The 20126-nt window shown below is 44.1% G+C and overlaps 1 protein-coding gene across 1 annotated transcript in view; it reads left to right on the top strand.

Moving 5' to 3' along the window:
* CAPN3 (calpain 3) overlaps positions 1–20126 on the top strand; it is a 396758-nt gene that overhangs the window by 303028 nt on the left and 73604 nt on the right. The window contains exons 15-17 of the mRNA XM_078659629.1: positions 4981–4995; positions 13400–13507; positions 14740–14817. Coding sequence (XP_078515755.1) covers positions 4981–4995; positions 13400–13507; positions 14740–14817 — 201 coding nt within the window. The remainder of the gene's footprint in view (positions 1–4980; positions 4996–13399; positions 13508–14739; positions 14818–20126) is intronic.

The raw sequence follows: 20126 nt of genomic DNA, 5'->3' as shown, positions 1-20126 counted from the left end.
GAATATCCAAAAAGTTGCATGACTTTGCCTTTGTTATCAATAGGGAGAATACATCTGATATTCATGGCGATCCTCAAAAACATTTTTTTTTTTTGCATATGGCCAGGCTGAAGAAGTATTCAGTCAAGGTTCAAATTATCTTGATCCAGTTTATATGGCTATATAAACGGCTACAACTGCCATAAATCTGCATATTATCAAGATCTATTATCTATGGTGGGTCAGCGTGGTGAATAGTCACTGCCTGTGTTTTTTAGGTTGAGCCTGTCAGGTTTCAAAATACCTATTGTCGTTTTACGAAGACTGTACAATGGAATTAAATTCTATCCACTTCTTAATGTTGGTTGGCTTTACACACTCATTTGCTTGCTTCTTATCTGATGGATTGGCTTGCCTTGTCCATCTTGTGTTTGTCCCTCCCCTGGAGCATAGCCTCTTTTCTTGTGTCCTTCCACTGCTCACTTTTAGAAAGCTACTTTTTTCTTATTCCTTAAGCACTTCATGAGAGTGCATGTGTTTTTCAATTCTCCCCCTGTGCTCAATGTTGATCGTCTCATGCCTATGCTCCCGACCGTGCACCGTGTTGCTCTTGCCCATGTCCTTCTCCTTTTGGCCAGTGTTTTTCTCTCCCTGATGTGTGTCTCTTCCTGTCCTTGTTGCTACCTCCATCTTGTGCTTCCCCCCGCCTGCTACCCCAACTTGCTCATTGTTGTCCTACTTTCCCACTCCTGCAGTTCTTTTTTATTTTTTAAGTTTGGTTTTTTTGGAGGGTCAAGCAGCAAATTGCTAGCAGTTTTTTTTCAGAATAAAAGTGGTTTCGCGTTACTTCACTTTCACGTCTACAAAATGACATTGCTGCACCTACAAAATGATGTCTTTGTTCTTTTTATGCTGTACAGCTACATTATTTTTCTGATGATGCACAGCAGGAACAAAAGGCATTGGAGACCCATTAGGACTAAAAGACAAAACCTGTTGGCTATGCCAGTGCTTATTCCAATTAGAACTGTGTTGGTACCTGATTGGCAGATCTAAATTTCTTCCTGTATTCCACACAAATATTTTGTATTATTGACTGGTAAACAAAGGACGGACTTCTCGTTCATTCAGAGGATCTAGAATATTTCGACAAAATGTAAGTCAGACTGCTTTGTTGTTTATGCCAAACATGAATGGACATGTCCTCAAACCATTGGAATCTCTCTCTGATTTCTGGAGGGGGGGGGGGCAATATGGCGGCCAGAACGCTGGCCGAGTGAGCTGGTCTCAGCAAGCACTCCTCAGGAATGAGCCTCCCGTTGTGAGGTAGCCTGCGCGGGGCTGAGTAGTGGTTCGTGCTACGTTTCCCACCACCTTGGTTGGTTGTTTTGAGGGAGGATGCTTTGGCGGCTGTACACCTACAAGAATATCGTACCGCTTTGGCTTCTATCAGCGTGGTGTTTTCCCGGTTTCAGCGCGTCAGTTTCCCGTCGGCAGCTCCAGTTTCAATAACGCCCTCAGCGCTGCTACGGCGGAGCAATACCGCCAAAAAAACAGAATCCGCCAAGGAATGCTCCGAGGGTGCAGAGCAAGTCGACAATAGCTGTAGCAGCGGCTTCATCATCACCGCAAGCGGATTCCATTAAGAAGCCCCAGGTTGATGTTGCCAGCAAGCCAGCAAAGAATGTAAAGGCTCTCCTTCCCCCGGTACCAGCGATGTTTAAAGCTCGCGGAGGCTCGGTAGCTAAAGGTCAACAGAGCCCGGCTCCGCTGAACTCTGCAGGCGCCCCCACAGCTCCGCTGTTGGACACCACTGTGCCAGTGACTGGTAAGACTAAGTCTTTGCTAAGTGTATCCTCAGTTGGTGCTACCCCCAAAATCATCGCTGGGGGGGGGGGGGTGCTCCAAGCATACTGGCTCAGGAAGAAGAAGAGGTGGTGCCCGTAGGTGCAGGAGGGCAAGGTGCATTATCTGACTCTATTCCGGTCTCTACCTTACATTCCAGCGGGATTGTGCGAGATGTAGTCCCTGTCCCATCAAACAATGTTCCCGAATCAGAGATAGGTAATTTTTTTTCTCTTTCTGAACATACCGAATCATCCGCTGACGAAGTTGGGCTGGATAAAGATTGGTCGGAGGAGCAAGGCAGTGAGATGGGGGACTGGCGCACAAATGACGCATTGAACAGTATTGGGCTACCTACAGTTCGCAAATTGCCGCAGGAGGCTGGTAGTTCTTTAAATTCTGGACCCCTTGCTTGGGACTATTCATTTTCTGGTCACCCTGGAGCACAAGATAACTCTTCTTTCCCGACCTTAAGTAGTCAGGACCCTACCGCGAATCTCCCCCCCGGCGAGATGACATTAGCTATATTATATCAGACGATAATGGCCCATCGGTAGGAAACGCGGCAGGAGAGTGCCCGTGCACAGGGATCATGTCGCAGAATACAAAATTCATTGCGTAGAGTGATAAAAACTTGCACGGATATTGCAACTAGGATTACTGAGGCGGAAACTCGAATTTTGACTCTTGAAGACGAAGTAGTCACACAAAAATCAGCAATCGACGCAATTCAGTCCCAGAGGCTTGACATCCAGATGAAATTAGTGGACATGGAAAATCGTGCACGACGAAACAACCTAAGGATTTTGGGGGTACCCGAGGTCACGGAAGGGTCAGATATCCGGCAGTTTGTTGTGGATCTCTTTGTAGAGGCATTACCGGAAGTGAAGGACTGGGATTGGCAGTTGGAGATCCAACGTGCCCATCGTTTTCCTTTTAAAATTAAACCAAGATCAGGTCAAGCTACCAATAGACCTCGTGCAATCTTAATCTGTTTTCAAAATTTTCTTGCTAGAGAGAGAGTCTATGATCTGGCCAGGCCAGGCAAACAGAGATCAGGGAAGGGTTGCCAATTTTTTGTTAGGCCGGATTTCTGCCCAACTACTGTTGAACGGAGGTGGCAGCTCCGTCAGCTTATTGTCCTCTTTCAGTCAAAGGGGGCGCATGTTTTTCTGCTCTTCCCGTCTAAATTGAAGATTATTCATCAAGGCCAGACCAGATTTTTTGAATCTGAAATCCAGGCTAAACTGTTTTTGGACTCATTGTGAATTGATATAATGTTGTCAATTGTATGAGTATGATTGTACAGTATAATTTCTTTTTTTCTCTCTCTCTTTTCTCTCTCTTTTTATAGGGCCTGGGTGTGGGTTTCTGTAGGGGAAAATTTTCGTATTTGAAGTGTTAATTAACTGTATTGCTATGTTTTCCTCTATGGGGCATATCCCACTTTTTTTTGGGGAAAACAAAAATTTCCTTTTTTTTGGGCGGCAACTCTGAGGAGTGTTTTTGCTCACACCAGTTTCTCCATCACTTGGACTTAGGTCCTGTTGCCTAGATTAGGGGGTGGGGGATGGGCGGGGGGGTGGGAGGTAGGTGGTAGGGGTAGAGGGGCTTGGTGGGGCGGGGGGTGAGAAGGGGGCATATCTAAAAAATCAGCTTGAAAAATTTATTTTTTGTGTAGGCAATCTTGTATTAAAACAGTAATTATCTTTAAAAAAAAAAGGAATCTCTCTCTGATTTCTTAGTATCTCCTTTATCATAGTGCTTTATTAAATCTCTACAAATATGACTTAAGTTACTCAGAAATAGAAAACTGACTGCTTATGAAAGTTCACATAATGCCTGCTATCATTAGGTTCAGAAATAGTACCACCCACAATTGGTATGATATATATTTGCTTCGTAGACTTCTCTGATTAGAATGGCAGGTGGAGTTTGTGCTGTGGCATGAAGGTGTACAGGGAAACTATGGATCAAGGCTTAACATTTGCTAGCTTGAGGCTAGTGCCAGATGTACGACCATTTCATTTTGCGAGTCTCTAATTATGATTCTTTGCAACTCACAATTAGAAACTCAAAAAATGAAATGTAATAATATGTCTCAGACACATTAGCAATTCCCAATGGGGTAGCAACTGACCTGCCTTATCAATATTTTTGAGGCAGGTCGCAATTTGCGACCTATTGGGAAAGGGCAATAACAGAGGGATGGTGGCCTGCTGAGAACAGCAGACCACCATGTCTGTGTTTGCTTTGAAATAAAGCAACTTTTTCCTTAAAGGAAAACGGGATGTGTTTCAGAATGAAATGTGAAACATTTCTGTTTCATTTTTTAATGGTAGGCAGCGGTCCATGGGACCAGTGTCTTCTCTTAAAAAATGCTTTTGCTTCCATTCACAAAGAGGAAGCGTCCTCTAGGGACCCCTTTGAGTTTGCGAATGGGTTACCACCTACTTAGGAAGTAGGTGGTAAACTGCAATTGTTTTGCGCCCGCATTCCGGTTGCAAAACATTCGTACAGCCCCCTGTGACTTGCTATTAGGAAGGGACGCCCTACTGACTCACAAAATAGGGTTTGTACATGTGAAAAGGCAATTTAGCGGTTGTAAACGGCCCTATTTTCTGTTTGTGACCCCTAAAAGTCGTCATTCATCTGGCGCCAGATTTCTAAAACTCTGTTCCATTTGTATAATAATAAGTATATGATTAATATACATGTGGATCCTTTCTGTTGTGTGTTAGTCATAAAAGGCAGATAACGTTCCAATAACATCGAAATGAAAAATTAGGTGGATTGTGTCAGGCATTAGCTGTAGGTGAGTCATGATGATCCATCAGTGGAAAGGCAGAGTTGTTTCCAGGACTGAGGCACGGAGTTTGCAAAAATGAAAAGTTTTTTATTGGGTGCAAATTGCTGCCATTTTCTTTCACCATTTTCTATGATCACCAGAATTTTGATAGTACTTTTGGGTCAACCAATTAACTTAAAAAACAATCACATATAACATGAATGTCTTAAGTTCCTATTAAATATCATTGTCAACTAACCATACAATCAGATACAGGGTGTAGAATAATGGTATTAGTTGTATTGAATTGAATATAGATTTGTTTTCAAATTCTTACATTGTTTTCTCTTTTTTTTTCTCTTGGGCAGAAAAAGAAAAAAAAGGTTTGCCTTCCTACGTAGCTTGTCCTGAGTGCATATGGCTAACTAAGATGTGTGTGCACTCATGTCAGACATTGTACTACAGTGGCTAATTCATATTTCTGGTAGCACCAGTGCATGTTGTCAGAATGCAGCTTACATAAGTAATGCATGTTGCATCCCATTATGCATGTCCAACCCCCAATGATTCATTATGAACCTGTATTCCCCTCCTGCTTGAAGTAATAAACTTCATGATAGTACCCAGTTAAGTATGAAATTAGAGGAGTAGGTACTCTCCCTAATCAATCAATCAATCAATCAGCAGATTTGTAAAGCGCGCTACTCACCCGCTAGGGTCTCAAGGCGCTGGGAGGGGGGAAGTCGCTACTGCTCGAACAGCCAGGTCTTGAGTTGTTTCCTGAAGGAGAGGTGGTCCAGGGTCATCCGTAGGTGGGAGGGGAGGGAGTTCCATGTCTTGGCCGCCAGGTAGGAGAAGGATCTTCCTCTGGCGGTGGTTTTGCGAATTTGTGGGACTGCGGCGAGGGCGAGGCTGGCGGATCGGAGCTGGCGGGTGGGTTTGTAGAATGTGAGGCGGCTGTTGAGGTATTTCGGGCCCATGTCGTGGAGAGCCTTGTGTGCGTGAGTGAGGAGTCTGAACGTGATCCTCTTGGTGACGGGGAGCCAGTGCAGGTCTTTCAGATGGGCAGAGATGTGCCTGTGGCAAGGGATGTCTAGGATGAGTCATGCAGAGGCGTTCTGTATGCGCTGGAGTCTTTTCTGGAGTTTGGCTGTGGTTCCAGCGTAGAGGGTGTTCCCGTAGTCAGACGGCTGGTGACGAGGGCCTGGGTGACCGTCTTCCTGGTTTCGGTGAGGATCCACCGGAAGATCTTTCGGAGCATGTGCAGGGTGTTGAAGCAGGAAGACGAGACGGCGTTGACTTGCTTGGTCATCATGAGGGAGGAGTCCAGGATGAAGCCCAGGTTGCGTGCGGGGTCCGTTGGCTTGGGTGCGGTGCCCAGGGCAGGGGGCCACCAGGAGTCGTCTCAGGCAGAAGAGGAAAGACCCAGGATGAGGACTTCCGTCTTGTCTGAGTTCAGTTTCAGACGGCTGACCTTCATCCATTCCGCGACGTCTTTCATTCCTTCCTGGAGGCTGGCTCTGGCGGTGGTGGGGTCGTTGGTGAGGGAGAGGATCAGCTGGGTGTCGTCGGCGTAGGAGATGATGTTAAGGTTGTGTTGGCCTGCGATGGCTGCGAGAGGGCTCATGTAGACGTTGAAGAGGGTGGGGCTGAGTGGGGATCCTTGCAGGACGCCGCAGATGACTTCGGTGGCCGCGGATCGGAACGGGGGAAGGCAGACTCTCTGGGTCCTTCCGGCGAGGAACGAGATGATCCACTCCAGGGCCGTTCCTTGGATTCCGGTGTTGCTGAGGCGCTGTATCAGGGTGCGGTGGCATACGGTGTCGAAGGCTGCCGAGAGGTCTAGGAGGATGAGGGCAGCCGTTTCCCCGTTGTCGAGCAGGGACCTGATGTCGACGGTAGCTGTGATGAGGGCGGTCTCGGTGTTGTGGTTTGCTCGGAAACCGGACTGTGAGAGGTCGAGGGATCCGTTGGTCTCGAGGAAGGCGGAGAGTTGTCTGTTGGCGGTCTTCTCGATGACTTTGGCTGGAAAAGGGAGGAGCGAGATGGGGCGGAAGTTCTTGAGGGTCCGCAGTGGGTTTCTTCAGGAGAACGCTCAGCTCGGCATGTTTCCAACTCTCTGGGAAGGTGGCGGATGCGAAGGAGCTGTTGATGATGTTCCAGAGTTGGGGTTCGATGATGGAGTCAGCTTTGTTGAAGATGTGGTGTGGGCAGGGGTCGGTTGGGGAGCCGGAGTGGATGGTGTTCATCAGACAGGTGGTGTCTTCGGTGCTGACAGGGGTCCAGGTGGGGAGGGTGGTGGTGGGGGGCGCTGGTTCAGTGGTTGGGTGCGTGGTCTGTGCGCCGAAGCTGTTGTGTATGTCGGGGATCTTGCGGTGCAAGAACGAGGCGAGTGAGTCGCAGAGGTCTTGCGAGGGTGTGATGTCGTTGTTGCAGGCGCTGGGGTTGGAGAGTTCTTTAACGATGCTGAAGAGTTCCTTGCTGTTGTGGGTGTTGTTGTCCAGTCGTTCTTTGAATGTTGTCCTTTTGGTGGTGCGGATTAGCTGGTGATGTTTGCGGGTGGCGTTCTTGAGGGCTGTCATGTTTTCTGTTGTCTGGTCGTGGCGCCAGGCTTTCTTGAGGGTGCGGCAGGTTTTCTTGGAGTTTTTTAGGTCGTTGGTGAACCACGAGGCTTTCCTGCTGCCGGGTCTGCTGGGAGGGTTCTTCAGTGGTGTGAGGTCGTTGGCGCAGTTGGTGAGCCACTGTGTGAGGTTGCGGGCTGCTTCGTTGGGGTCCGTCGTGTTGGTGGGTGGGTTCTGGCTGAGGGCGGTGGTGAGCTGGTCGGCGGTGATCTTGCTCCAGCTTCTGCGGGGAACCTGTTGCGGGTGGTGGTGGTTCGTGGTTCTCCCGAAGTTGAAGTGGAGGCAGCTGTGATCTGTCCAGTGTAGTCCGGTGGAGTGGCTGAAGGAGATGTGCTTGCTGGAGGAGAAGACGGGGTCAAGCGTGTGGCCGGCATAGTGGGTGGGAGTGTTCACCAGTTGCTTGAGTCCGAGGTTGGCGAGGTTGTCCAGCAGGGTGACGGTGTTGCTGTCGTTGTTGTTCTCCAGGTGGAAGTTGAGGTCCCCTAGGAGGATGTAGTCGGAGGAGGTGAGGGCGTGTGGGCTGAGGAAGTCTGCGATGGCTTCGCTGAATTGTGTGCGTGGTCCCGGAGGTCTGTAGATGAGGGTGCCTCTGAGGATGGTCTTGGGGTCGGTGTGTATCTGGAAGTGAAGGTGCTCGGCGGGGGTGAGGGTGTCGTCGGAGTTGGTCGTGATGCGGATGGTGTTTCTGTGGACGATGGCGATGCCTCCTCCGGTTTGGTTGACGCGGTCCCTCCGGGTGATCTTGTAGCCATCCGGGATGGCTATGGCGATGTCAGGGGCTGAGGAGGCGTTCATCCAGGCTAATAAGAGAGTTCTGAAAGTTCACTCCTCACTTTGATAAATTGACCCTGTAGTTGACCCTTTTTCCCTTTCTTGACCGGTCCAAAGCAAGCTGACGACTTCTTGAAGAACATAGAAAACATTTTGATTTCTTTAGATATATTCTGCTATTACAATTTCTCGCATAGTGTTATATGTGAACCAACAGAAAATGATACTATTGCAGAGGCGGCCGTTGCCTACCTAAAGTGGTAGGGCGGCCGCTGGTGGAGAGGGTGGCCGGTTGGGGGGTGGAGGGGAGAGAAAAAAAATATAATTAAAAAAATAAATTTGAAAGACTGACTGTTGCTCTGCTCCCCCTGATGCCTGCCTTTCAACTCCTCTCGTCGGCCGACCGGAAGGGGATGAGCCCTCCTGGTACAGGCTCCAAACCCAATCCAGATGCTGCTCTCACATGAGAACAGCGCCAGGATTGGTTGAGGGGCATCATTTGCCGCTCAAACGGTTAATTGAAGCTTGTGGCTCTTCTCCAACCCGGCTGTGTAACACAGCCGTTTGGAGAAATATAAGTGCACATATATGTTTGGCGGCCTAGGACGGCCGGCCAAACACACATGCGCACTTATGAGGGCACTCAACTCCTCCTCCCTGCCATGCCCAGCCCGGCCCCACCCTATACCTGTTGTATTGTGGGGCTCAGACAACATACAGTCAATAATTAATACCCCAAGTCTTTCTCTATTTCTCTTTTCACTTTACCCAGAGCCATTACGCCTCGACACCTTCGGGTAGTAGTGTGTGATATACATTTTAATTTCATAAATAAATAAAATGCTAATAACATTGTTATTATCATTTTATTTATCGTCTGCTGGCATGGACTGTGGTGCAACGCTCCTCCGCCAATACAAAGGAGCTGCCCCTATACTATTGCATCTGTCTCCTACACCCAACATTATATCTACTTACTGATGTAGATATTTATTATCTCTTTTTATTTGCTTTGCTTTTCATTGGTGATTCTATTTCATTCATTCTTTTCTATCTCTCTGAAATAATTGTAAAATAGAAGACGTACATTAAAGCTTTGTTCGCATGATCTTAGTTAGCACAGTGCATCTGATTCCAAAAAGTGTTTGTGCACCTAGGCTACATTAGACTGATCCCTTAAACTACAAGTATGAAACCTCGTTAGTGATTTACAGAATGTAAATATGCATTCCAAAATGATTTCTTACTCCTATTTTGTTTACAAGCCCAGAGGTCCATCGCCTCCGCCCCTCAATGTTTTCCCGGATGGGACCTCTTTTGTAGCAACACCTGCCCCTTTAATTGACACAGGCTGCTGTAAAAAAAAAAGTCCTCATTTTGGAATGTTAATGCAGGAACTGAGGTCTGCTGTCCCTTGCAGGCCTCTATTTCTGCATTTGCAGCCACTCATATTTATTTATTTTTATTTATTTATTTTCAGGGTTTTGTATAGCGCGAACATGATCCTTACAGATATCAGAGCGCTTTACATACATATGAAAGGAGGACAAAAGAAAGACAAGCTTAACAAGGCGGTTTGTGCAAAGATGCCAACCATGCATGGTAGTAGAGTGTGATTATGATATTGTGGTCGAATCAGGCACTGAAATACAAGGTGGAGAAACATAGGCAAGTAGTATTTGCATAGTTTAAGTTCAAGTGAATTTAGCCATGAGGATCGATATGGTGTTGTAAATGGCTACTTACCTAATTAATATTTATGACGTAGTTGGCATTGCAATAATAAGGGAGCTAAACATAAGTGTAACTTTATAATAGGAATCAGACAAGGCCCAAGGAAAAAAAAATATATTTAATGGGCCACACAGAATATTTGCCAGTGGTAAAATGTCTGACTATGGGACATTTTTTTACCGCGTGCAATAAATACCTCAGATTATGAGGAAAATTAGAGTTTATGTGTTAATTTGGTGTTTTCTCTTTTGAATCGTAAATTTATCAGAATTTACCGCCCATTTGCACCTCGTTAACTTTTGAAGGTTTCACTTGGTAACTGTCGCATCAAAAAGAATATAGGTATAATATAGGTATGTTAAGATGAACTTGGGTTAAGAACCAGGCCAGGCGAAAAAGGGAACCTGACAAGCCTGGATAACTATTAGGTGCATTAAAGAGAAACACCTTTGCAGTTAAAAACATGTTCCCATGACAATAGAATCTCAAGTTAACAAAATGGCTCTGGCTCTGGTCTCAAGCCAGCTTTGATGGCGACCAAGATGGGATCAGGTTTCTTGAGAGCTATACATTGGTCTCTACTGTCTCTTCTTCATATGCCGGTTTCTCAGAGTCGGGAAGTCATTGGATAGTTTCAATTGATCGTTCAATGGATGTTAGTAGTGAATACTCTTAACTGAAAGGAATAATTAGGCGGGGAGCCGACAAACATGGATGCAAGGCCTCCGATGGAAATGGTAGTTGCTTCCTGTTGGTTGTTGAGAAACCAAAGGGCCTATGAATGGAAACCTGTCAAAGTTGCACAGACACCCATTATTGGACACAAAGCTTGATGTCTGCAAGGAAAGCGCTGTTCGGTACCTTGAACCGAGGTCAAGTGACCTCTAGCTAGCTGCAGTGTGGTTGAGCCAGGACCTTAGCTGAAGTGAAATGGAGTTCACAGAAAGCAAAAAAGTTTAAGATTACTGAGAAGGAGAATCTGACCCCTTTCTTTGTAAATGTTTTGATCTTCTTGTGAGGTTCTTCGGGTAGATCAGTTTTGTTAACTCTCCATATGAGCTGGTGTTTCATAGTTCTTCCCATTTGACATGGAATACTTTTCACTCATCCTACTTCCTTTGTTTATGGTCACATGACTGTGAGGGTCAACCCAATAACAGGACTTCATGCCATGTTAGCTGAGGAATCCTGAAAGACTTGTGATGTTGGGAGTGATTTCTTTTGCTTTGTTTGGGTAGTACAATTGGTATCTCCAACAGCATTAGTGGAGACTATTAGTGGCATTACATTACATTAGTGGCGACTATTATTAGTCGCCTATGTGGCTGTTAGAGTTTATTCATGTGTATCCCTTCCCTTTGTATATAGAGATAACTCTAATCACTAGAACATGCCGTAGTCCGCATTGCTCTCTACCATTCCTATGTGACTCTTAGAGTATATCCAGTCTTACCCCTTCCCTATGTATATAGAGATAACTCTAATCACTAGTTTATGCAGGAGTCCGCTGTGCTCTCTTCCATTCCTATGTGACTCTTAGAGTATATCCATGTGTATCTCCTCCCTAATTAGATAGAGATATTACTAGGATATGCCTAGAATTTGTATCTCCTCCTTGTGTGACTTTATCTCTTGTACATTTGCAATTTTTTCCGTTTGTACCTTTTTATAACGTATGTAATCCTAAATCCGTATGTTTTCAACTGGTTCTTATGTAAGTCAAAAATGTGCAAATTTTTTGTCCGCTTGTAACCTTCATTCCTTATGTTTGAAACTGGGTCCTATGTAAAGCGCTCTGACACCTTCGGGTAAAGTTCGCGCTATATAAAATCGCAAAAATAAATAAATAAAGACTATTGGGTGCAGGGGTGCACTGCGGCATCATATGAGTCCCTTTTTGTATGGACAATAGTAAACTTCATCCTAAAAAATGCAGCCTTTTTGACATATTGACTTTTTGGATGCCATCAATCATTGTTAATCTTTCTGAATGCAAAGTATTGCATCATTCATATTTTTTGTAGCCTTTCAAATGAGTAATTAGTGTAATGTTTGCATGGAACAAATAATAGCATTTGGTGCCCTTGTGCCCTGGATTGGAAGCCTTACTTGACAGCATGATGCTCATCATATATGCTATTTTGGTGTGCTTGATAAAGTGGTCCTCTTGTACGAGACTCAGAGTCCAAAAATAAATGACATCATCTTGTTTGCCTTGCATGGATGGCTGGTGAAACCATAAATATGCCTTCATCTCGTTTGTCTGGTGCAAACAGGAATATGCCCCAATCACCCTTAATGTGCATGGATGCATACATAAATCTGTCTTCATTTTTCTTAACCTGCTGGGTGCAAGCATGAATGTGTCTTAATCTGTTTTGATTTGCATAGATGTCTGGTGCTAATACAAATATGTAAGATGCATGGCTGTCAGATGCAAATACAAATATGTCTTAGGAACTGAGTTATATATTTTAGCGATATGGATACTCCGTCATGATGGCATATGCAAACTGCCAAGACTGTGATTCGCCCACCTGATTTACATGTAGATGTACCTTTAGTTTAATCAAGGCAGAGAATACTCGGTCTACGGTCTAAGACGTGGTTCAACTCCTCTGACTGCCCAATGAAGTAAGGGCCGTCGGAGGCTGACCTCAAATTCTGTCTACCTAATTTAGATGGGCAGAATTAGAGGTCAGTATTCGTCGCAGCCAGGAAAACCCCGGCGGTGGGGCAGTGAAAACTACAAAATGGATTGTCTTTTGTATTTTCATAAAGAAAATCCTGCTTGGCTTAGTTGTGCATAAAAATGCAAAAAGCATTGACCGGTACCATCGCAAAAGTGGTTCCTGGCAATGCTTTATGAAATGACTGCCAGTTTGGCGGTCATTTCATATCTTGGTGGGCAGAGGTCCAAGTCAAGATGACGGAGGAAATTACTCAGTCGCCCTGATTGCCAAAGCACTGTCCGCCAAATTGTAAATTGATCCCTAAATCTCTTTTTACTTCAATGGTGGCAAGTATAATTATGAATTTGTCTTTTATCTCTTGTTATATTGACGTCAGATGCAAATACAACTATATCTTAATCTCTCTAAATTTGCATAGCTTTTAAACATAAATATATGTCCTGACCTCACTTAATTTGCATGTACAAAGAGGAATAACCCTTAGTCTCTTGTGAATGCATTGATGTAAGGTGTAAACAAAAACATCCCAAACTCCCCTGACCTGCATGGTTGTTGGGTGCAAGTAGGGATACGTTCTAATCTCTCATACATTGCATGGATAAAAGGCATTTCAGCAAATAAAACAAAGACCAGCCATAGAACTGCTAGTTCCATTTAAAGAGAACTAACCTTCAGCAAGAAGAGAAATCTGACTCCAAAACTTGGAGCCCTGTCCACTCTGTTTCATCCAGAACAGGACATGTTTACGTTGACCCCTTTACTCAATTTGCATGTGGCAACAAAAGGTGATGTAAGTGGTGGCTGCAGCTGCATGAGAAACATATCCAATAGTGTTGCCCTTTTCTGAACAAGGAAGCATGCAGCATGGAATGCTGGTGGACCAGATCTTTTCAAACACAGGGATCTCTTCTTTCTTATAACCACTTCCATTCTTTTCCTCTCTTGACCCGCCCCTTCTCTCTCCATAGCCAATCATCTTTGTTTCTGACAGATCAAACAGCAATAAGGAGATCGGAGGTGATGAGGTCGACAACCAGACAAACAAGACGGAGGATAAAAAAGAGAAAAAAGAGGAGGTTTCTGTACTTTCTGGCATGAAATCAGTGGGTCTGGTGGTTTCCGTCATGACTTGCTGATTCAATAGAGAAAGTGTCACCATATTACCAAGTGTCTCTGGAACACTTCTTTTAGAACTTGGCTTAAGAACTATAAAGCATTGTTATCCAGTGAGTCAGCTTGTAACCTAAGAGAAGCAGAAAACATCTCAATTTATTTCATATTGACAAAGAAGCTTACTCTCTCCACTGTACATGGCAACTAATTGGGTATTAATCAACTAGAAAATACTGATTTGGGACCCACAATTGGAGTAAGTGGCAGTGCATTAAGGCACATGCTTGCGCTACTTAAAAAACTTAGATTGTGCTAATGTCTTTCATTGTCAGAAAATAATTTGTCCTGCTACATATAACTTTAGAAAAATGCAGTCATGTAAAAGTTTTCTATACCACCAACACAGTTGTTTTTTTGGAGAAGTTAGATGTTACTAGTAGATTAATCCTCTCGGGTGATGGGCACTGAAAGTTTATGGGATAGACTTTGGTCTATAGCAGCAACAGTGGAGGTATTTTAGGAAAGGGGGTAACTGTGTATTGCAGTGAGTAGGGCGTCTTCAGCTGGCCAGCATAAAAGGTGGCACATGCCCTCACCTGTTGGCTCTTCATAAGTGTATTTGAAGGCTTGTTTGAGCGTATGTAATTTTAGGCATTACCCTAACAGGGGAGCATTAGGAAGATCCTTCATAAATGGTTGAAGACAGTTCCATTTCGGGAACCTATACTCTAGGGACCTGCCTCTTGTTTTTAGAAATTGATTAGTGGCAGCTGGATAGTCAGTGTTGAAGAGTGTTGCATGACCTTAGATTCTTGGTTGGTACATAGTGGGAACTACCTGCTGGAGATATTGTGGACTCTTCCTTCTAAAGTCTTTGTGCATGTACGATGAATTTTATACTGTTCTCTGTCTAGAGTATGGATGTACAGAGGACTTGTGAAACCTGAAAGGATATCCCACTACAGAGCTAGTCACTGAACTAAAGTAAGATGATGTAGTCACTGTTGCTATACCCCAAATAGAGGGAAATTTTGAGAAAAGCTCAAGCTAGCATTTCTGAAATGTTGATTGTTGAAATGAAAAATGGTGGGTGGAAGTGGCTGCTCTGAAGTTAAATACTTCTGTAGTTCTTGTGAAGTTAGTTGATAGTTACATCTAGAATGATGATTCAAAATGTTCCTTTGTGTCATTGCAGACTCCTGTGGCCAACAAAGACAATGAGAGCGAAGAGCAGAATCAGTTCAAGAGCATCTTTCAGCAGATTGCAGGAGAAGTGAGTACTGCTTCTCAATTTTGCCTATTATGCGCTGGGAACCAGTGGTTTTTAGGATAGTCCATCCAATGTCTTGTGTAATGTTAGTGGTGGTATTTTGTCCCTTATAACATCAAGATTGCATGAACGCAGGCTTGGTTTTTGGGCGAAACGCAGCTGGAAAGTGTAGATGAATATAAGTACGTTGGGGTAATTATTGATAATAAAGGGAGTTTTTTTAATACAGAAGGCTGCGATTCAAAATAAAGACCTGGTCCTGGCTGTAGCATTCAACAATTTGAAGAAAAAGCTAGCTGGTCCCTCTCTGAAGCCACTCCTGGAAGTTGGAAGAGCAAAGCTTCTTCCAACAATCTTATATAGGAGTGAAGCATTAAGAGGGCAGGATTCCGGCACCCTAGATAATGCAATCTCTCAAGCTTATAGAATAATATTCTCCTTGACAAGTTACACCTCTCCTGCACAGATAAGGTTAGAATTTGGATTGCTCAAGTAGTCTCTAGCTAGACGTGGTGCATATATATTATGCTGGAATAAGATTAGGAAAACCGAACCCAACTCATTGAATCGTATGTTATGGGACGAGCTACAGCGAAGCAACACATCACCGGCAAGAGTGTACCAGCAAGAGTCCCTTGTCCTCACAGGTCTTGCACAACTTTGGGAAACTCCAACCAATCTACTGACCTTTAAGCGTTTGTTCAAGAAGTCACTTAAAATTCAAACCGTCAAAGAGGACAAAGCCGTATTAGCAAAAAGGGCACATGGGTGCATGATATTAAATATTTATAAGACAATTTCCCTTCAAGATTAATTTACCACGCATTACCCAGCTTTTATCAAGCAACAGTTTCAAAAATACTGGCTAGGGTTATTACCGGTTAAAGAGCATATGGCACCTTGGCTACGTGGAAATCTCCCTGCTGTTTATCGACTCTGTGAGACCAATAAGGAAGATTTGCTGGACCTTGTTTATTCTTGCAACACTGTACAGATAGAAAGAAAACAACAAACAACTATTAATTAGGGCCTTTAACTAAAGGTGAATTCGAACAAGAAGGCAGGCACTTTTAGCCTGTTTCGATCTAGGGGACCCTCAGCTAAACTTCTGTTTTGTAAAATGTTTGTCAGAGGTGGAGCAAAGACTACAGATAACGTTACTTTGTTCAGTGCAGCCAAAATAAATTGCTGCTTACCGGTCGTATCAGCTTTAAGGAATAATATATTGCACACCAAGGCATTATCGGAGGGGACAAGTTGACTCTCGAGCTAAATCCTCTCGAGGAAAAACTATGAGTTGTAATACATCTGGGATTAAACTACAATCAGTTTCTCTTTTAAGTGACACTATTCTATGTGAAAAACAACTGTTCTGTACAAATAGTACCTCCAGTTTTTAATGCATTGATTTTTACTTTCCTATTACCATTCGAAAACGTTTTAATTTGGATTGCAAAGATTTTACCTTTAGAATTATTAATTTTATCTACACAATGTATAGTGTATTTATATTGTACAATCCTTAAAAGTGAGCAACGGAAAGACACAAGTAAATTTGAAATTCTCCAGGGGAGGGAAAGACACAAGATGGACACGGCAAGCCATCAAATATGCATGCAAACGAGTGTGGCAGTAAAGCTAACCAGTGTTAAGCAGTAGGTGGGCTACAAGCACCTCAGTGTTGTTCATCAGCCCACAATATGTTTTTTGTAATCGGGCAACTGTATTGTGTAGTAGACCTGACCTAATAACTGGGAGCTTTGAACCCTATTTACTTTCTATGCTTTTCACTCCCTGACCATCCACATGTTTCTCAATAGCAAATAGGAGGTCTTTGAGAGTCAAGGAGTCAGTCTTGTGATGTCATTTAGGGTTCAAAAAGTGAGTTATGTCACTTCTGTAATCACTGGCTTTTTGCAAACTGTTTATCTTAACACCATCGATGCTCATGACGAGCTGAGCTCGTCATGAGGCACGGCGCTCCGGTGGTCATGACGAGCTCAGCTCGTCATGAACCGTCGGACGCTCGCAAGCGGGTATAATTCCCCTGCTGTGCTGAGCGTTCCACGGGAACAGGTGCAGCTGTGACGAGGAGCACCGGAGCGCCGTGCCTCATGACGAGCTCAGCTCGTCATGAGCATGGGGGCGCTGCGCGCGCGCGCCCACCCGTCCCCCAGCACAGCGGGGGAATTACACCCGCACGGAAGGGGTTAATGTGTGGGAGAAAGAGAATTTGGGAACCAGCGTGCAAAGCATTGTTGGAGTTGCTAAAGCTTCAATTCACAGGGACAAAAATGCAGACCAGCATATAAAAAAGGCACATTGAGAGTTGAAATTGTCTTTTGGGCTTGCAAAATGCACTTGGCGACCCATAAATGATTGGTAATGGATTGTATAATGAGCATCCCTCTTTCCTTTTAATTCAGTATATAATGCATTATTGGTTTACGACTGCAGTTGCAAACACAAACAATTGATCTATTACCTTCTCATGAAATGGGGTGTTATGGCTTTCACTGAGATGCAGCGTCGACCTTGTGAATGGTGGCTGCTCGCACTTGGAGGAGCAGATATCAGTTCAGTAAGGCGACAGTCCAGCTGCTGCATGGCCACCAGCACCCACGCCCATTAAATGAATACTACATTGTATTTTTTAAAGCAGCCACTGTTCTTCATGAACCCATTGTTCAACCATATTCACATTAAGGGGCAGTGCCTACATCCCCTGTTTATGGTCATCCAAGCCTCCTTCTAAGTTACAAAAGTACATTGTGAATCCTAACAAAACACAGTGACTCATAAAAACCTGTTTGCAGTTGATAGTTGATCACTGTTGGACCTGGCACCCTTAGCATGGTTTTGCCCTAACTTTTTGCCTTCAGAACTGTTTTTGCTTTACTTAGAACTCTTCACATTTTGCCACTGCTAAAGTGCTTGTGCTCTTTCCCTAACACATGGTAACATTGGCTTATACCCAATTAGCATATTTTATTTACTTGCAGGTCCCTAGAAAGTCACACTACCGCCACCCATGAATTAAATGCTACCAGTGGGCCTGCAGCACTGGTTGTGCTACTCACTTAAGTAGCACTCTAAACATGCATCAGGACTGCCATTTCACAGCCTGTGTGTGCAGTTTTAAACTGCCATTTCAACATGGCAAAATAAACCTTTTACCAGGCCCAAACCTTTATTTTTAATACATATAAGTTGCCCCTACACAGCCCCAAGATCAGGGTGCACTGTATCTAAAACGTGGGACATGTACTTTTAGGTTTTACATGTCTGGGTAGTGAAAAACTGCAGGGACCTACCTCTCTAATAGGATAACATTGGAATTACTGTATTACATATTATAAGTGTAATTTCCAAATGGGAATAGGTAACCCCTTCATGTTTGCTGTCTCTGGAATCACAATTTAAAACCCGAATTTATGGTGAAGTAGGATTTTAACTTGCAAATCTGAAAATGCCACTTTTAGAAAGTTGTAATGGAGCATGCACTCCTTCCCTTTCGTTTAAATCCATGCTGAAAAACATCTGTCACTGTGGGTGCGTGCGATCAGTGTCCGTGGATCGCCCCAAGCCACAGTCAATGCTATGTATTCTAAGAGAGCACTCTTCTCGCGCTCTACACTGTCGCACTGCGCAAAGTGGAAATCATTCCCGCCGATTTATTCCATTAATCCAGGTATTCAAATGTAAACTCTTATATCCATGACGTTTTTGTTGTCCAATGTTACTTCCATTCACTATTTATCTTCATCAAAATGGAGACAGTGTGATTAAATCTGCAATCTTTATTAAATTCTTCCAATACCAGCTGCTCGCCACTCCAGGCTTTATACAATGGTACGTACAGATCAATCACAGGTTTGAAGTTGACACACTATGTAAATATCCAATGCATTTCGAGCCCTCTTGGCTCTTCGTCAGGGATTACTGAAACAAATACAATAAACAGCTTAGCCTCATGTTTCGTTGTAAACAATGTAGAATATTTAACGACCCAACATCTATTATAAAAACTAGTGAACACCTCCCCTTTTACCAAACCCCAGTCAAACTTAATTAAAATGCTACTGAATTCTACCCCTACACCTCTCCCGTGTCACCCAAATCCGATTTTTACCCTGAGAACGCTGTGAAAATAACGCTGTGAAAATAAACGGAAACCTCATGCCAAGCATTCCACAAAAGACCATTTAACCCTGCTCTTAATCCTCTCTTTTCCTACAATCCCTTCACTTTCCAGTTCCCTTGTTCTGCATCTCCCTGTCCCATAGTTTTACCTTGTGTGCAAAACGTCCACCATCCTCGTGTTATTCACCATGAATGCGCTACTTCCTCCCTCTTCCTGGCCATTAGTTCAAATTATCAGCTGCACTCATTAACGCTCTTAAGTCTTCACGCTGCTTTTTACCAAGCCAGTAACACATGATTTTTTCCCCAGCACCGGAATCCAATTACCTCTGCTATTCTGTCGAGAGACTCGCACTCCCACAATCCACCACCCTCCGTCACGATCGATAGCCCACCATCCTTCCTTACAGAATCCTTTGCATGTGAAAGCGTCAATCCAAAATATCAAGTTCCCTAACTAAACATCACCCCCACATTATGTAATAAAAATAGTTACTGCATCTAATCTGAGGACACAGTATTAAGAATAAATGTTGAAGAATACGATATAAATTACTACATTCACCACAAAATACATACAAGTGATAATGCTGTGATAAACTACATGTAAATAACAGAAAGCAAATAAAAGAAAACAATTGAGAAAAGTGCCAAGCTCCAAAATGTATCAGTCATGTAAATTGGTGATACTGTATGTCTGTGGTATTAATAAACTCCGCTTCACTTGTGCCGTCTCCACAATGACAAACTCACGCTGTATTCTTTTCTCCATTTGACGAACGTTCACTTTATCAACAGGGTGCATTGGCTCCTTGAGGCCAGTGCACCCTGTTGGTAAAGTGAACGTTCGTCAAATGGAGAAAAGAATACAACGTGAGTTTGTCATTGCGGAGACGGCACAAGTGGAGCGGAGTTTATTAATACCACAGACATACAGTATCACATGACTGGAAGTTGATGACAGTTGGGCTTTGTATATTCCTCCTAGACAGCCACGCACAATGGGGTGCTTAGGTTTGACCGGATGGGCCATCACTGGCAGAATGGGAGGGAGGAGCTGGGCCCAGCCCCACCTACAGTTGAAAAGGCTATGTCCTGTCTCTACACAAAGGGCTGCATCCCTCCTGTGGTTGGTCTGTAGCCAGGGCCAGGAAGGCAGAGCACCTGTG

Source organism: Lissotriton helveticus, chromosome 9 (genome assembly GCF_964261635.1).
Source record: "Lissotriton helveticus chromosome 9, aLisHel1.1, whole genome shotgun sequence".
Taxonomy (NCBI): domain Eukaryota; kingdom Metazoa; phylum Chordata; class Amphibia; order Caudata; family Salamandridae; genus Lissotriton; species Lissotriton helveticus.
Note: the sequence above shows the minus strand (reverse complement) of the source record. Positions and strands in the feature narration are given on the sequence as shown.